Here is an 18,096-nt window from a genome sequence, read left to right on the forward strand (position 1 = left end):
TCCTGGATTTGTTTCTTCGCTCTTTATTCTTTTTTTATGTATTATAGAAGCATCGAATCTGGTTTCAGTGGATACTCAAAATCAAATGACTCGGACTTGAGGTGAAAAAAATTCTGATCAGGACATCCCTATATTTATAATCATTTTATTATGATTTGCTAATCCACCAATGAGGGGTGGGCTTTGGTGGCGCAGCTTCTTTAAAAAAAATTTAATTTTCATATGAATGAAATCATATGAATTTGCACAAATTAGCTACTTTTCCGACAATATGTCAAATAGTTACATTTCCTCATGAGATTGTTCTGGCGTAGATTATACAGTAACAAATGCGGTTGTACGTTCTTACGTTTGTTTATTTTACAGCTACTTTTTAATTGCAAACTATAGCATCTACAGTGTGTGAGAATGTTTGTGGAAGTGTGCTGTAAGATTGCAAACAGAGCAAAACATGGATGTATGGTTGTTAGTAAGCGTCAGATTTCCTCCTATTGTTAGAGGGTGTTGAGACTGTCAAGGAGGAGAAGGGAATGAGTGCGAGGGGGAGTGGGAACTGAGAGGGTGGGGAGAAAAGCATGCTGGATACCGACTGCTTTAACAGACAGAGAGAGAGAGAGAAGGAGAGAGGGGTGGGGAGTTTCCAGGATTGTTTAAGGCTACTTTTAAAACTGCCACCCGAAGGAACATAATCAGTACCTCTGGAAAGCAGGATGGCCCAGACTCTGCCTCTGCTGCTGTTGGCTGTGCTGAACTCTCTGAGCTGCCACAGTGAAGTGAGGGCCCGGGACCCTGACGTGGAGGAAGAAGAGGCTGTGGGGAATAGAGGAAGGCCAACTGGCACTATTGAGATGGCTCACCTTATGGAACAATCACATCAGGGCATCCCGATGCCTTCAGCGGGCACAGTTCAAGACTCAGCGGATTTAAGAGAGACTGTACTTTCACCTGCACGGAGAGGGTGAGTCAAACAGGCATATTTCATTCAAACTAGATGCACTTACTTTGAAGAAGCCTTAGTTATAATATGAAGTTCAATGTGAATGATAAATGGGAAAGATACATTTGTTGCACTCCTGAAAATAAAGTTTTTGCAGCGAAACCACATTCTTAAAGTACCATTTTTGTTCTTATATTGTAAGGTCCAGTTAAAGTCAGAAGTATTAGCCCCCTTTTGATTTTTTTTCTTTTTTAAATATCTCACAAAGGATGTTTAACAGAGGAAGGAAATTTTCACAGAATGTCTGATAATATTTTTTCTTCCGGAGAAAGTCTTATTTGTTTTATTTTGGCTAAAATAAAAGCAGATTTTAATTTTTTTTAAAACATTTTAAGGTCATAATTATTAGCCCCTTTAGGCTGTATTTTCTAGTTAGTCTACAGAACAAACCATCGTTATACAATAACTTGCCTAATTACCCTAACCTGCCTAGTTAACTTAATTAACCTAGTTAAACTTTTAAATGTCACTTTAAGCTGTATAGAAAATTATCTTATCTTATTATTTACTGTCATCATAGCAAAGATCAAATAAATCAGTTATATCTTTCAGTTAAATCAAGTCTATCTTTTAAGTTCATATTTTTATTAGGAAGCTATACAATATTATATCTGTGCATATACATTAGATTAGTCAGTACTGAAGCCAAATCTGGAGCTTATCTAACAAAATAACCCAAATAATGGTCCAAAAACTAGCACACCCAATTTAGATGTCATAGAAAAATATTAAATACAAATTAAAAAAAAAAAAAGGAAAAATCAAGAGAAGAACATTTAAAAAAAAAAAAATAGCTGAAATTTTTTAGGTTGTAATTATTTTTTTTTTGCAATATTTTGCTTGAATTTAATTGTATTATCTTTCGATTTCTAATTATGTTTAGTGACTAAAATATTAATAAATATATCTCTTTAATAGATCTGTTTTGTTAAAATGCACCAAAATACATTTCATATAGTCACTTAAGAAATGGAGACAAATATTCATTTTCAAAATGGGATGTACTTTAATTATGCTGAGCACTGTATTAAAATAGAAAACAAGTATTTTAAATAAAATGCTAAACAAATGTAATATCAATTAAAATGTGTTATTATTATTATATTATATTATATTATTATTCATATAAAAAACAGTCATAATCTCAAATTTAGAGCTATTAATATAGATAAGGAAAGAAATATCACAAGTCTTATATTTCAGCTTTTTCAGATTTGTCTCAATCTTAGGATACTTTCCCAAACATATTCTAATGTTTGATCAACAGTTGTTGGCTGCTTTTCTCATGTTATTTGGCCAAACACATCCATTTAATTCAGTAACAATTAAATTAATCAATTATTAATGATGCTTTACATTGAGGTACATTTAAAATATTTGAAATTAAACTACATTCATTTCTATTTCTCTTCAAAAAGTCAAAAGTTTAAAGTCTTCAAGACCAAAAGAAACAAAGTCAATCGTGTGTCCATGATGTTTGTCCTTTTTTATACATTGGATCAACATATCAAACAGACTGTACACATCCATTACACAAAGTCTTGATTTCATTAGTGTTATATTAAATAAGTCAATGCTTTCTTTCTCTATTTTAAGGGGGGAAACCAAAACAAAAACAAATGAATTTGCCTGAGAGGCTTGATTACAGTAATCTTACAAGTTTGGGCTTCAGTGATCTAATCTCTAAACAAATGCTGGGAAAGAATTACAGTGAATGACACAATGAAGAAACACACACTGATGAAGAGGCCAGTACTGTATGTATAGGATTGGTCTTGTTGTGCATATATATATCCATATAGTCAGCTCTCGTTAGATCTTTTAGCTGATGTTTTAGTCTTGGTAACACACAGTAACTCTCTTTAAAAGCTTTCTGCTTCTTTCTGGAGAATAAGATTTAGTGAAAAAGAATTTAGATGCTCACATAACAGCGGTTTTTAAAGGGGATGTATACCTTTTAGTCTGGACCGAAACAAAAGACTACAAGCAACAGCTGTGTCCAGAAAAGACACAAGAGGAGCGCTAGCCAGAAGTGTTTAGGTGTTTAAAAGAAAATAAAAGAGAGATAAAAAGAGGCCGAGATGAAAGAGAGGTGGCCTGATGAAGGATGTTCAGATGTGGGTAGATGGAGACAGATTAATGATAAAGTTATAAAGCGGCAGACAGGGCTAGAATGACTGAATTAGGGGCTGAATAGGGGCTGATGTTTTACTGGACAAAGGGGACTTTGGTTGAAGGTGGCAACGAGAGGAAACAGGACAGCCTACTTTTATCTCATCTCTTTGTTTCTGCTGTAGCGGATGCACAAAGGAAGGTCAGCTGAAAAGATGAGTTCATACAGGACGTGCTCTCTCATTTTATACAGCTAGACCCTGAATGGAGATGTGATTTAAGTTAAACAGCGTTTACCTACACAAGCTATTTTATAAATATAGTCAGAATAGTGAGACAGCCTAAGAAATGAATCTTTAAAATTACAATGACAATGAAGAAATGGTTCATTGCTGATAATTCAAGCTGAATTTAAACAAACAAATTAATTGAAGATTACTACATTTAATTTGTTTGTCTAAATTCAGCCCATATACTGTAAATTATTTACTACAACTTAAAATAAGTCAATCCAATGAATCATTTTTGTTTTCAGTGAATAAGTAAAAAAATTAATAATGAAATAAGACAAACAAATCTCCCTAATGTTCTATAATAAAAAAAAATTCTTTCCCTCACTTTTAATGTCTGAAACAGATATAAAAATTCCATGATTTTCCACAAATGCCAAGACCCACAGAACCCCTGGTAACTGAAACTCATTCATTTTCTTTTCGGCTTAGTCCCTTTATTAATCTGGGGTCGCCACAGCGGAATGAACCGCCACTTATCCAGCATAAGTTTTACATAGCCGATGCCCTTCCAGCCGCAACCCATCACTAGGAAACATCCATACACACTCATACACTATAGACAATTTAGCTTATTCAATTCACCTATACCACATGTTTTTGGACTTCTGGGGGAAACCAGAGCACCTGGAGGAAACCAACACGAGGAAAACATGCAAACTCCACACAGAAATGCCAACTGACCCAGCTGTGGCTCGAATCAGCGACCTTCTTGCTGTGAGGCGATTGTGCTACCCACTACACCACTGTGCTGCTTGTAACTGAAACTGTTGTATATAAAAAAACTGTATATAAAAAATCATTACAATTCAGAAAAAAAAGAAAAAAACTTACCATGCAAAGTGTAAAACTTGAAAGAAAGAAAAAACAACAACTAATTTTCTGAGCTGGTTTCTGGTAAATGTCCACATTAGATTTGAAATGTATTCCTTGAAGGTTCTCTTACAGCTCTAACTTAATTTTTTCAAAGTTCTCAATTTGCATCTTGCAAGTTCAAGCTGATATTCTGAAAAAATAAAATAAATAAATATTCAACCTTCCATTGAGCTTTGTGAAGAGTGCGCTGAACTGTGGAATATTGTACAATGACATTATTAGCAGCAAGTTGAAGCTCTTTTGAGGTGTTCTGTTGTTTGTCTGTGACCATTCTAACCATCCTTGCCTTTCAGATATTTTTCTTGGTCTAGCACTGGGGTTCTTAACCTTTTTCAATTCGGGGCCCACTTCTTTCTCCAATCAATTTTTGATGGCCCACCTGTCTGACATTTTTTTCTAAAATGTTTGTATCAAATGCTCATTTAAACCTGTATTTATTAACATACATACACACACATATACATATATATACATATATATATATATATATATATATATATATATATATATATATATATATATATATATATATATATATATATATATATATATAAGTATATATATATATGAAGTATATATATATATGAAGTATATATAAATAAAGGTACGCGAGCTGTCACTGGGGTGATACAAATTTGTACCTAAAAGGTCCATATTAATACCTAAAAGGTACATATTAGTACCTACAAATTTTAAGAGGTACTTTTATACTTTTTAGGTACTAATATGTACCCTTAAGGTATTAATAATTTGTACCTTTTGAAAAGGTACCACCCCAGTGACAAATCGCATACTTTTATTTCTGACAGTGTAAAATACATTTGTTGTGCCTACTTTTATTTTCTGTTATCAGTATTCTATCAAAAATATAGAATTTTATTCTTATATAAAATTTTACATATTATATTTACATAGAATCAAAGACAACCACAGGTCAACAGTGAGATCGCAAAAGACCAGCTTCTGCTTTAAACTAGACTGAGTGAATATCTACTATTAAAAAATATACAAACAAATGTAAAATACAGTGAAACACCCTAAATCTGTTGAAATGCGGTGACCTGATGGCGGTTGAGTTTGCAGCTGAATAATATTGGGAGATCACTGACAAGAACAGTAATCAGCTCCGCCAGAGCGCGTCTGAAGCTCATATAAAAGTTTATTTTACATTCTATGGCAGAAACACCATTGAGCCTCTCTATATCCTCCTTTATGGCCGCACGTCCGTTATAAAACACTCACAGGACATTACTTTGGACAACTATGCAGATATATGAGTTTACACAAAAATACACAAAGAGAGACTTTCACTTTCACGCATAGTTTGTGAACGAACAGACTGTTTTTACGCTGAGTAAGTAATCAATCAGAGAAGAAGAGAATAGTGCATTACTTTGATCATTTAAATACAGCATATTAATAATGAAATTAAAAAAATTATGGTATAATAGTGAGAGTTAATTTTCACCTCGCGGCCCACCTGCAGGATCGCTGAGTCCCACTAGTGTCCCTGAATCCCTGATCTAGCACATCTTTCGTTCACAAGAACCGTTCCTGTGACCTTCTATTTTCTCACTATGTTTCTGATAGTGGAGATATAGCCTTTATACCTTTGTGATAGCTTTTTGCATTCTTCTTCTAATTCATGTTGATGAATTATGCTAAAATTCTTTTGAGGTTTCTATGTTGGTACTTTCAGGTTCACAATAAGGAGAAGCACTACCAGCAATCAGTTATCTTAAATATCCTTTTTCATGACTGGTTGCACCTGTGTTAGGAATGTTAAGGTTCACTGAGTGACTCAAATCAGTTTTGTGTTGTAATTAATCAGCATTAAGTGACTACAGGTTTTGAAATACCCACAAAAGAGAGGGTGCCCAAACTTTTGCATAACCTATTTTTCAGTTTCAATTTATTTTCACACATCGCAAAACTGCTACGCTACAATACATTTCTGTTTGAAAAACGTGACATTATCTAGCTTCTTCTAGAAACTCAATGGTATTTCACTCTGATCTTCTCTCATAAAGAAAGCACATAACTATGCAGCCACAGAGGGTTGCCAAAATGTTTGCATAAGTATATATGCAGAACTGTGGGAAATAATGTCAGAAATAAAACGGCAGAACAATGCATTTGTGTCCCATTTCCAGAAGATAAACAAGACCAAATCCCATGTGAACAGATGCTAAAAGTCATCTGAGGGGAATAAACTGTTCCATAAGCTTTACAAGAACAAGCAGTGAATCTGAACAAGCAGTGAATCTAGACAGACAGTCATAACCCCATTCATGTACTTGAGGTCTGGTATAATGATTCTAATGAGAACAATACTCTGAACTGTCCTCTAAACCCATGTGAAAGTTTATACGTCATCGGCTATTGTCAGTGTTGGGAAATGAGACTATTACACAACATGCAATTGAGAACAGTTGTCACCTTTTCAAACATACTTGTCCAGTGTTTGACAGGACGCAACAGACTCTCAAACTAGGTCGATTTTGCAGGATATATTTTGTGTACTTTATTGCATGTTTACGAAATACTACACCACAGAAAAGCACAGACTTGCCAAAATAAGATTGAAGATGTGTAAACACTGTAATCAATGTGGGTTTATCAGATCTTCTCAGATACAACAGAAAGCTAAAAACAAATGTAATGAACGTGCCAATAGACCGACATATAAAACCTCTCGCTCAGTGATAATATCTTGCCTTGAGCATGTTGGAAAGGGTACAACAGGAAAACAAGAGCGTGTATCTTCATCAGTCTGCAATCGCCTGTGATCTCTGCTCTCATCTTTCACTTTTCCTTCATTTTTCTTTTTCCACCTTAACTTAAACCTCGTCTCTCTCATCAGAAACTGGTGTGCGTATGTTAATCACCGTGTGGTCACCAGAGCTGTACTCTGTGCTACAGAGACTCAAACAGTGAAGTCATTGAACCCCTGTCCTGGCGGAGCTCCTGATTGTCAAGTCCTCATGTGAGTCACTCTCCTAAACAGCCTTAGTACTTACATTTTTTAAAGATGTGATGATGATGATGATGATGATGATGATGATGATGATCAGGTATAAGCAGTCCTTACGGCCAGCATACAAACAGAAGCACACAACCCTCTCTTCTATTCACTGGAATTGTTGCCCAGGCTATAGTGGACACAACTGCCTGGAAAAAGGTAACATTGCATCTGGATAATAGCTCACTGTAAATGTAATTAACACTTTTAAAAGCAACCCAGGCACATTCTGAATATGTACCCACATATACATTTCTGGAGAGAGGAAAATACATCCCAGGAGTAACGTTATTTTTTTTTTCACGAATCTGCCAGAGGCCTCCGTTTTTTGGGATCTCAAATTTCTCTTGTGAGTGCCATTAGTGCCTGCTCTTCACACGTAAATCCACTAGATACCATTGTGTTAACTAACTTACTGACTGACCGACCAACCGACCGATTGAAAAGCAATCCAAACCACGGTGTCAGATTTGACCACATTTTTACCGTTATTTACTTGTTTATTTTATTTCTTGGCTTCTGTTTTCGTCTTACCTGCTTTCTGGAACCGTTCTTCACTGGACTCGAACCCCATCGCCGCGGTCACGCTTTACATCTCAAGTCTGCCGACGTACGTTTCAAGCTACCGAACAAACTGGTAAGCAAGAAAAGGAACGGCATCATCCTGCCCATAGCATTTGTTTGAAAGTTGAAATGCAGCCATACGCAGCTCTGGCTACACAACTCGTAATCTCCAGAAACGTATATGAGCTTCGTTTTCAGAATGAGCTTATGTTGTTTTAAAGTGTACACATATGGTAAATAAAGCTAATATTGATCATGAAGAAACATAGTCTGGTATATTTAGTGCCCATGACATGTGAAAAACAAAAGAGGATTTGGTCACACTTTATTTTGATGGTCCATTTGTTGAATTAAGTTACATTGCATCTACATGCCAACTATATCTCATTAGATTTTAAGCAGACTGTTAGGTTGGGGTTAGCGTAAGTTGACATGTACTTAGTGTAAGTTGCAAAGTTTCTTATAAGTTGCAACGTTTTTTTAGAATCAGTTTAATGTCTATTGAAGGGCTGTTAAATGTCAGTTTCAAGCGATATTAAGCAGACTGTCTACTAATGCTCAAATGGATCATCAAAAAAAAAGTGTTACCGAGGATTTTTATCTGAAACTGTGGTCCTTGGCAATTTATAAAATGCCAGTGGCTACTGACACTTTAAAAAGAAAAAGAAAAAACATAAACATGAAAAACTCCTATAATTAAAACATGTGGCGTTAAGGTGTTGAAAAGCAAAATAATCGGTCTGGGGAAGAAACTGAAAATTATTTACAACATTATTACCTTTAATCCACAGCCCCAGCAAATAATCTTTACAAACAAGCTTTGTTGCATAATGATGCTGTTTGTTTACAACCATTTACATCCGCTATTCTGGGTTTTCATGCAGTGTGTAACACAGCTCTAAGAGAAAACATCCAGCTGAGGTTTAAATCTGAAAGTGCACCGTATTTAAAACTATTGATTCTTTAATGAAATAGTCGACTCAGAGTTGAATAAATGAATTGTGTTGGTTCGGATCTTTTGCCTGAGTGCATCGACGTTGATAAGATACATCATCAAATATGAAGTGCTGGTTCCGGTAAAATATGAACGCGCCTTTCCCTTCTGACACTAGCAGAGCACTGGGGATCACGGGACTGATCATGACATGAAGATGACGATCACTGACAGATGGAGATTCAGCTGTGAGGAATAAAGGGTTAAAGTTCATTTTCACAACAATACCACTGTGTAGCCAACCTAGTTTTCTGTGTTTGTTCCTGTCATTTTTCTGATAATTGATACAATAACCTACGCTGCAATGTGGGATTCGGCGGCCATTTGCTATTAGAGGAAGGAGCGGCAGAGACTATTATGTATGGGACTCTGTTAGACTTTGTCAGTAACTGTTACAGATCATAGGGACCAGTTTCTTCTTCCTCTGGATCATAACATGTAAGTGTGATTAAAATTGTTTGCCCCGTTTTCTGTAGTTCGCAAAATATGTATTTAACTGTGTGTTGTAATTTATAATCGCTCCATGAAGCTTATAATCACGTATCTGTTATAGACCAGTGCTTGTAATGCATCTCTCAGGTGAAATCTTTATGGGGCTATTCACATATTGCGCCCAAAGCCATATTAAAAACGTGATGACTGCTTCTTCCTTTACAGATTTAAATGAACTCAGATTAAGACTGAATGTGTGTCATTGTTCTTATTACTTGGGGTTAGGTTTAAGAGTAGAGTAATATGCTGGTGTTTGACCACATTGCTTTACTGCATTCTTGCATTGGCCTCTTACATATACTCTGTGAGCTGTGTGCATAGCCGTGGTGGGTGTTTCTTTCTGTCTCACACTGAACCCAGTCAACCAATCACAACAGACTGGGTCATCGGACCAATCAGGGTTTTAAGAACAAATGAATCGCTGAACTAATCATATAGGAGTCGTTGGGATATTTAGGTAAAAATAAATGCATATTACAAGACAACGAAAGTGTTTTTTTGACCTTGCATGCATTGCATGCCTGTTTTTGGAGACCCCAAAACCAAAATATGACCTTTTATAATGCATAACAGGGACTTCTAACATAGATTGCAACATTCAGGTTATGCAAAAGTGGCATTTTAGTGAACAATACAACACACTCATCTAAACAAACAGCTTCTGCTAGATCATGTTTGAGTTTGACTGTGTCAGTATAAGACAGGAAACTTGGCTCCAGACTCAAGACTCTCAAAACACCAGTAACCATTGACTTCTAATAACCAAGGACTGAAGTTTTAGCTTAAAAAACAAAACATCTTGCATGTACCTTCATTCATGGTTAAACTATCTCTTTAAAAGGAAAATCAGAGTGCCCCATCCAGTGTTGGCGACTCATTTGTTGCTTCCTTTTTATCTTTAATTTCCAGACAAACCTTCAGAGGATGAGAAGCGAGCTTCAAAGTCTGAGGTTAATGACAATGACAAGTCAGGCAAGTCTGTTGTTTTGGGCAAGGCTGGCTTTACCTTTAACCTTTCATACCTCTGCTCCTTTGTTTTTAAAACACCCTTTTCTGACAAACAGAGGAAATATGCAGCAGGCCTGTGGCTCAGTGAATGTCTATCAACAGGAAAGGGAGAGTCAGCTGGCACTCAGGATAGCTGGAGAAACAGTCACTTATGCCAGAAGGAAAAAAGCAATGATAATGTTTAACCATTTAAAACATGATCACACCTGTGTGATCAGCCTCGGCAGGTCCCTGGAGCAAATGACCACACCGGAGTATTTACAACGTTCAATGTGTTATGTGATTAGCTGCTAAACTCAAATATGCTTTCCTACTATGGCTGGCGCTGAGCTAGAGTAAGACACACATGGCCCTTTTCATAATTTGCAATAAATCAGTGTTTCCGAGCTAATAATATTTATTTTGGGTACAATACATTTAAATACACATAAGTACTGGCAAAACATAATATTTATGGTTTATAAAATACATGCTGATGTCTATGGAGTTGGCAATAACAATTATTTTACATAATCAAACATAATCAACTGATGTGTGTTATTCACATAAGAAACACAATGATTAGGTTATTAAAACTATAATTATATTCTTCCCCTAGTTGAACAGCCACATACTTTCATGTATTTTGGGAGAATTTGATAAATTAACGGCATAAATCCAGCAGCTCTAATCTTTCTAGCAGCTTCAGCAGGAGTATTTAAAACTTACATGTGAAATGGTCCCTACGTTTACATGAAAACAGTATAAAACCAAGTTTAGCTTACAGGTGACTGTCGAAATAAATAAAAATGCTGTATCATGCATGCCAGGACAGTAGTTAGCATTGTAACTTTGTAAGTCATGCGTTTACATAGTTTACATTAAGATAAGGGTGCAATTTTAAAAAAATATATATAAATATCTAAAAATATATATAAAAATATTATACATATACATATATATATACATATACATATATATATATATATATATATATATATATATATATATATATATATATATATATATATATATATATATATATATATATATATATATATATACATATATATATATATATAGATAGATATAGATATATATATATATATATATATATATATAAAATGTTTAATTGCAAAATACCATTGTGTAAATGAACTGATGAAATGCATTAAGTGGGAAAGCAAGTTATTTTCCCCTACATATCCAAAATATCTGTCAGACTATTATTGTAATGCCAGACTATTTTCCTAGTCTGTTAAAATAACCATGCACAGAAAGGTCTATATCTGTCTTTGTTACTTAAAATGCATCCTGCAATCTTCTCATCCTTTATCAAAAAAGACATTTTAAAAATAGACCTTTGTACATAAAGTCAAAAGGCAGACTGTTTGTTTATAAAAGTCTGACATGTGCCAAATACCTCTAAACCTGCTGTAAAAACAAAAAAATTATTATCAGTAAAAATAATATTTGGTTTCATAACATTCTGTAATCTTGGGCCATTTAATATAACTTTCAACAGAGTATTTTGAGTTCTGCAATGTTCTACAATAAGTTCATGAATATGCTTAAGCCCTAAAATAACCCTTCTGAAATGGGGAATATGTGTGGGCCCAATATTTACCCGCAGACTTACAATACTGTGGTTAACTTCTGTAGGTGGTGGTACTTTTTCAGGAGGTAAGACGGAGACTGACCTAATGGAAGATGAAAACTGGGCTGACAAACCTCTGCAGGAAACTCCCATTCATGATTCTTCTCCAAACAAGAGACCTGATGGTAAGATACAAACCTAAGCATAGTTGAAAAACATGTAGATTGACACATTACAGTAGGTATAATCCAAGATTTTAGATTAAACTGTATGACTAAAACAATGACATCTTCCTCTGGAGGATATCCTCTCTTTCTTATATACAAACTCCAACGTGATGTAATCACCCAGAGATGTGGGCAGGCGGAAGGAGACTGAGAAAGAAGGGCAAAAAGTCATCACTGAACTACAAGCTCAGCATGAGTCATGGAATAGCCGTTTCGATAAGGGTTTATAGCTTCTCCTGGAGTCTAGCCTCATTCAAGGAAATGTTATCCAGCCAATGAGCTCATTCAGTTCTCAATGCAATTACAGCCTGTGAATGAACATCCATCAAAAATGCATTAGTTATTAAGATATTCAGGGACAGTGAGATGGGTTTGTGTAGGAGGCATGTAAGGAAAGGGTTATTCTTGATTAAGAGACCGAAAAAAGCTCATGCAGGGTCTGCCAGGCAAAATTATTTTCTCTAGGGGCTCCATTCCGGCATGAGCACAGCTATTTCTGTAACTGTGTGAGAAGTGCTGATCTAGACACAATCTCAACCCCTACTCAGCATCAGATATAGGCACACATTATATTCCTCCAACATTTGAGTGGCTTGTTATTGATATTCCAGGTGACAGAGAAGGTATCTCCACCTCTCAGCCCCTGCCAATCTTTGATTCATCCGTTCTGCTGACGATGCATCAGTTAATGTCAACAATGATGAGTCAGATTCAACCAGTGCTGGAAAGCTTCAATCAAACACTAGAGCATCTGTCCAGTGAGGTGAACACTCTGTCTCAGGACTTGCAGCTGTTGCGGATGGAACAGGAAGACAACAGGTTGGTCAGCAAGGGTGAAGGTAATAGTGGACCTTTCCAAGACAGACTAGAGTACAACCATCTCCAGATCAGCCAAATAAAAACTCAACTTGAGGCACAGAACGATCAGATGGAGAGGGCCTTTCAGACTCAACAAGAACTGCTAAAACACAACCTAACGAAAATTAAGGAAAAGTTGGATGACCAGATCAGTCAGAGTCAGGAATCACAGGTCAGTCAATCATTTAAACTATTTAAATTACAACTCAAAGTCCTAACACAGACATTCTTGACTCTAGCCTTCATTTTTCTGCAGAGATCAATTGCAACCTTGATCTAACTCCTAATGTCCTAGTAATCCTGTTTCATTAGGGTTAGAGCTAACTCTGCACGAATGAGGATCTCAACATCCAGGGTTGAGTGCATAACTCATGATTTATGTCACACCAACAGGTGAATCTTCAATCGCTTACTGATTTGGTTGTGGAAGTGAGAGCTGATCAAAAAAAGCTGGAAGGGGCACTGCAGAGAGAGCGTGATAAATTTGTCAATCTGATGGAAGGCCAGCCAACACGGGCGTCAGGAGCGTGGGAGGCCATCACTCGGATAGATGAGAAGGCACAAAGTAACTCTGTGCAGCTCAGCAGCTTGTCAGAGGCTTTGAAAGACTCCTCTAGGGTCGTCCAGGATCTGAAAAGAGACCAAATACAACTAGAAAAAAGTTTAGAGGAGGTCGAACAACGCACTGAAGTGCATTTTGCAGAGACAGGTTTGGAATTAGAAGCCACCCACATCAGGGTGGTCAATAGCCTAGGTGAGCTTACAGCTAACGTTAGTGCACATGAGGGTCAGTTGAGAGAAATTGAGCTTGATCTGGTGAACATCTACAATCTACTTCAAAGAAACGATTCAGTAACTGCTGAGCAGGCCTGTAGCTGTAAAATAATTACCAGTTCCCTAGATAGGTTGGAGCAGGAGGTGGATAATGTTACCCCAATTAGCGAGACAGAACAGTCTTGCACTTGAAGAGGCTGATTTAGAAAGGAATGAGGCTACTGAAATGGAAGATCTTCAGCATGGCCTGCTGAATATGAAGGAATCATTGGCCTTTGAGCAGGGAAGAAGCAGGAGCCTTCAAGACAGCATTTTACAGCTACAGGATTCACTCCTGGACAGCAAGCTGGAGATTCAAGGCCTGAGAGAGCAAGACGGGGAACAGTCTGCTGAACTTCAAGGCCTATCTGCCGCCTTCTCTTCCCTTCTGAACGATGCTGTACGCCACTCTGAAGTCCTGGAAGTCCTACTTGGAGAAGAGGTCTTGGAATTCACACACTGGTCGCAAAGCCGACAGAAAGAGCTCAGTCTTCCAGATCTTTTACAGACAATTCAAATGATGCAGCAAAAGATTGAAACACATGATCGGAGCCTGACCTCACTTCGGAGAAAGCATCCTGATGGAGATGAGATGAATAGTGATGACCCAGTTCCATATTCAGAAAGGACTGGAATGAAACAACAGGTGAAGGGCACAGAAGGTTACCAAACCTCGTCAGCAGACCCTTCGAATGCAGAGGATGATGTGGATTACTCTGTTAGTGACTTCTGGAGTTTGGGAAAAGAGGTGGAACAATTAGCAAATAGAATATCCATGTTGGAAGAGCGCTGTGGAAACCGCACTGAGCCCCCTGGTGGATCTGTTTTGGAATTGCAGGAAGAAATAGCATCCTTACGCCAAAGCCTAGAGGATCATTTGAGACTTTTTGGAAAACTGTTCAGTAATACAGAAGAACTAGCCAGCTCAACTAGAAGCCTAAACCTAGATGAGGTTTGGAGGATGGTGCGAAGAAAAGATGGAAAGAGAAGGAGGGGGGACCAAAAGCCAGCAGACCAGATGCGAAATGAAGAAAGGAATTCCAGTGGACGAGGCAAAAGATACAGCCAAAGAGGTAAAAGATCCTATTAATACAGTTAGTTAATTTGACCTTAGTTTTTAACATTGTTTAGTACAAAAAGACATACATAGTGAACATCAGAGATGTCAAAGCTTAGTTGACCCTGTTTCAACACACTTACCTGTAGGTTTCAAACAAGCCTGAAGGACACACTTAGCTTGATCAGAAGGTTAAAGCTAAACTATGCAGAGCTGCGGCCCTCAAAGAACTGAGATTGATATCCCTGGTGTTAACAAATCAACACTGCCCCTCACTGGAAAACACTAGTACTACATCATGACAAAGCAGATTTTCCTTTAACAGAAAATGTTCACATAAAAAATCTTATCTTTTTAGAACAAGCATGGTTACCACAATCCCCAGTGGTGTTCATCACAAACCTGGATGACATAAAGAAGCCAAATGCGGAGCTCACATCTAAAAGTACTCTTCTAAACTATGGTGGTACGTTTAATCCTACATCAGGGGTGTTCCAGGCCCCTGAGACAGGACTTTATCTCTTTTTAGTGACCATAGACTTTGAGAGAGGCCTTTCATTGGCTGTACTGAAGCGCAGTGGAGTTCCAATGGCCTCCTTCAAACAGGAACAAGGAGAAAAAAAGGGGCCGGTGAGCCGAGCATCTCTGCTGGAGCTGCGGCGGGGGGAGATGGTTACTTTAGAATTGACGCACGGATCATTACGAAAAGCACAGCCTGGGGACAACACACTGTCTGGACTACTGCTCTTCATTACAGAGCACAAGGACATGCTGTGATGAGACCAGGGTGAGAGACTGAGCACATTGTGCGTAACTGCCAGACATGCTGTAATTTGTATGCATGTATCCTCTTCTTGAAGGTGTCAATGATATTTAAAAAAGGTTTTGTAACTGGATATGGAGTGAGCCCGAGGAAACAATGTAAGCTAAAGAAATAAGATGAAGACGGTATATACAAGAACATTTATAAAACACTAGGTTTTTAAAATGTGGAGGATCTAATAAGGTAAGAATCACAGAATGAAAACAACTTATCAAGTTGTGATGAATAAACAAAGGTACCAATACAAATAGAGCACCTTTGTACAGACAAGAGTGGATTTCGACTGGGCATGGGATGAAAACCATTTTCAAGGTATACCGCGGTTTGGAAAAGTGTAGGTTTTAAAACCGCCTACATTTTCTGCTATACCATTCCTACGGTATGTGCAAGTTTTTTTTTTTTTACATTTTGTTTTTTGGACAACAGCATCTTCTAGTTACAACAGTAACAATTTTATACCGACCCATGCCAAATTTCGACTGCATTTAAAATGACCACATCCAATGAATTATTTAGTCAAGAAAAAAAAACATGATTGTGTACTAAAATAAGGCAATTTACTTAAAAATGTATACATTGGACTAATTCTGTGTACAGAACAGATTTTCTTGGTAAACATAAGGCACCTCTCTTAAAACCAGATGTTGTGCACAATACAAAATAAAATCATATTATTCAGGCCATTTTACAGATGTTCTTACATATTAAACAACTCTGACAAATACATTGTGTAGTCCTTTACCTAGACAAATGGGCTTAATTCAATTCAAGAGTGATTTTACAGTATAATTGGTAATATTGTAATGGACAGCTTAAAACAGGCACAAAACTGCAGCCTGACCAATGAGAAAAGATGCACAAGCAAAGGGAGATTTGATTTTTCATTGCAAAGCAACATTATTTTTAATGTCTCTCTCTTTCAGGAAGTGGAATAAACAAACTGGCTCAAAGGGGTGGTCCACTACGACAGTCGTTCCCAACCCTGTTCCTGAAGGCACACCAACAGTCCACATTTTCAATCTCTCCCTAATCAAACACACCTGAATCAACTTTTCATAACATCAGAAGAGACTCCAAAACCTGAAGTTAATGGGTCAGATAAGGGAGACATCCAAAATATGTACTGTTGGTGTGCCTCCAGGAACAGGGTTGGGAAACACTGCACTACGATATCATATTTGAAAATTTAGTTGATGTGTAATGTATCTGTGTGAACATAAACAACATTTTTGAATGTAATATGCTCAAAGTTCAATGCAAAGGGAGACATTGGCTTTACAGAGTTAGCTTAGCAAAGTTTGGGGACCACAAAAAAAAAAAAAAAAACATCGGGGTCTAGCGAGATTACAAATGCTTAGGTTACGGGCATAGATCATGCACATACACCACGTGCAACGAAGGGGCATGGCCAGAGGCACTGTAATGTTATAGCAGAGAAAGCTGCAATGCCATCCAAATGCAGCTATTTTCACAGAGCTTGTTCTGTTTCTGTATTTGAGCTTCCAAAGGACAAGACTCAAAGAGAGAAGTGCTTACAATTTAATTATGTTCCAGAGAATTATGAAAAAAAGACATAGCTCTAGCATTTGACAAAGGACAGCTTCCAGAATATCTCCCAGTTCAGTGCTGGATTCGGCTAAAAACTCCTCAAGGAAGGAGCAGCTCCAACCATAATAGAAGAAGCTGTGGATTGTAAGCCACAACCTGTAAGTGTTTTTATTTGTTCAAATTGATCAATTACATACATCGTTTCTAGCGTTAACGTTATGTTGTAGCGAGGACGTAAACAAGGATGTAAACAACAGGGAATGCTGTTTGGCACAGCTAACAATTTAGCTACAAATTCATATGTATCCGTCAAACCCCTGTAAACACCCACAATCTCCACCAGCACTGCAGTGTCTCTCTATGTGGCCACATTCCCTGCGTTCTACATCTGAAATAACAAACTCGCAAAAGATATCTGAACGTATCTGATTACTTACACAGGCTTATTCCGAATACATATGTGACAGATACTAGTCAGATCTTATTTTAGAGAGCAGGCGTGATGTTCAGCTGTGAACATTTCCTTTTCTGTCTGATTCAGACTCAAACTGATACAGCTAACAGCTACTCTGGCTGACAGTGTTTACACAGCGCAAAAGTGCATGCTTGTAGGGGCTTGCCACTTTTTCTGGTGACTTGAAGCCGATCCACGAATTACAGCACATTATGTTAGCGGACCAATCAGAGCCTCTTGATGGCGGATCTTTCGAAGGAACTAGGAAATATGACAGTCATTTTCATGTTAGCTGAGTAGCTGTCTATAATCAAAGTACGATATATATTTTCTACAAATAAAACATAAGCACACATTGCTTTGCATCTTTTAAACAGAACCAAGC

The 18,096-nt window shown here is 37.2% G+C and overlaps 1 protein-coding gene across 1 annotated transcript; it reads left to right on the forward strand.

Moving 5' to 3' along the window:
- Nucleotides 1-632: 632 nt before the first annotated feature.
- On the forward strand, nucleotides 633-18,037 carry mmrn2b (multimerin 2b). The gene is given in 9 exon segments (XM_056469271.1): nucleotides 633-958; nucleotides 7,139-7,261; nucleotides 7,350-7,456; nucleotides 10,257-10,319; nucleotides 11,997-12,116; nucleotides 12,770-13,188; nucleotides 13,410-13,949; nucleotides 13,951-14,902; nucleotides 15,245-18,037. Coding segments are annotated over 9 exon segments (2,991 nt in total). The 5' UTR covers nucleotides 633-710; the 3' UTR covers nucleotides 15,664-18,037.
- Nucleotides 18,038-18,096: the final 59 nt, after the last annotated feature.

This window comes from Danio aesculapii, chromosome 12, assembly GCF_903798145.1.
Source record: "Danio aesculapii chromosome 12, fDanAes4.1, whole genome shotgun sequence".
NCBI lineage: Eukaryota > Metazoa > Chordata > Actinopteri > Cypriniformes > Danionidae > Danio > Danio aesculapii.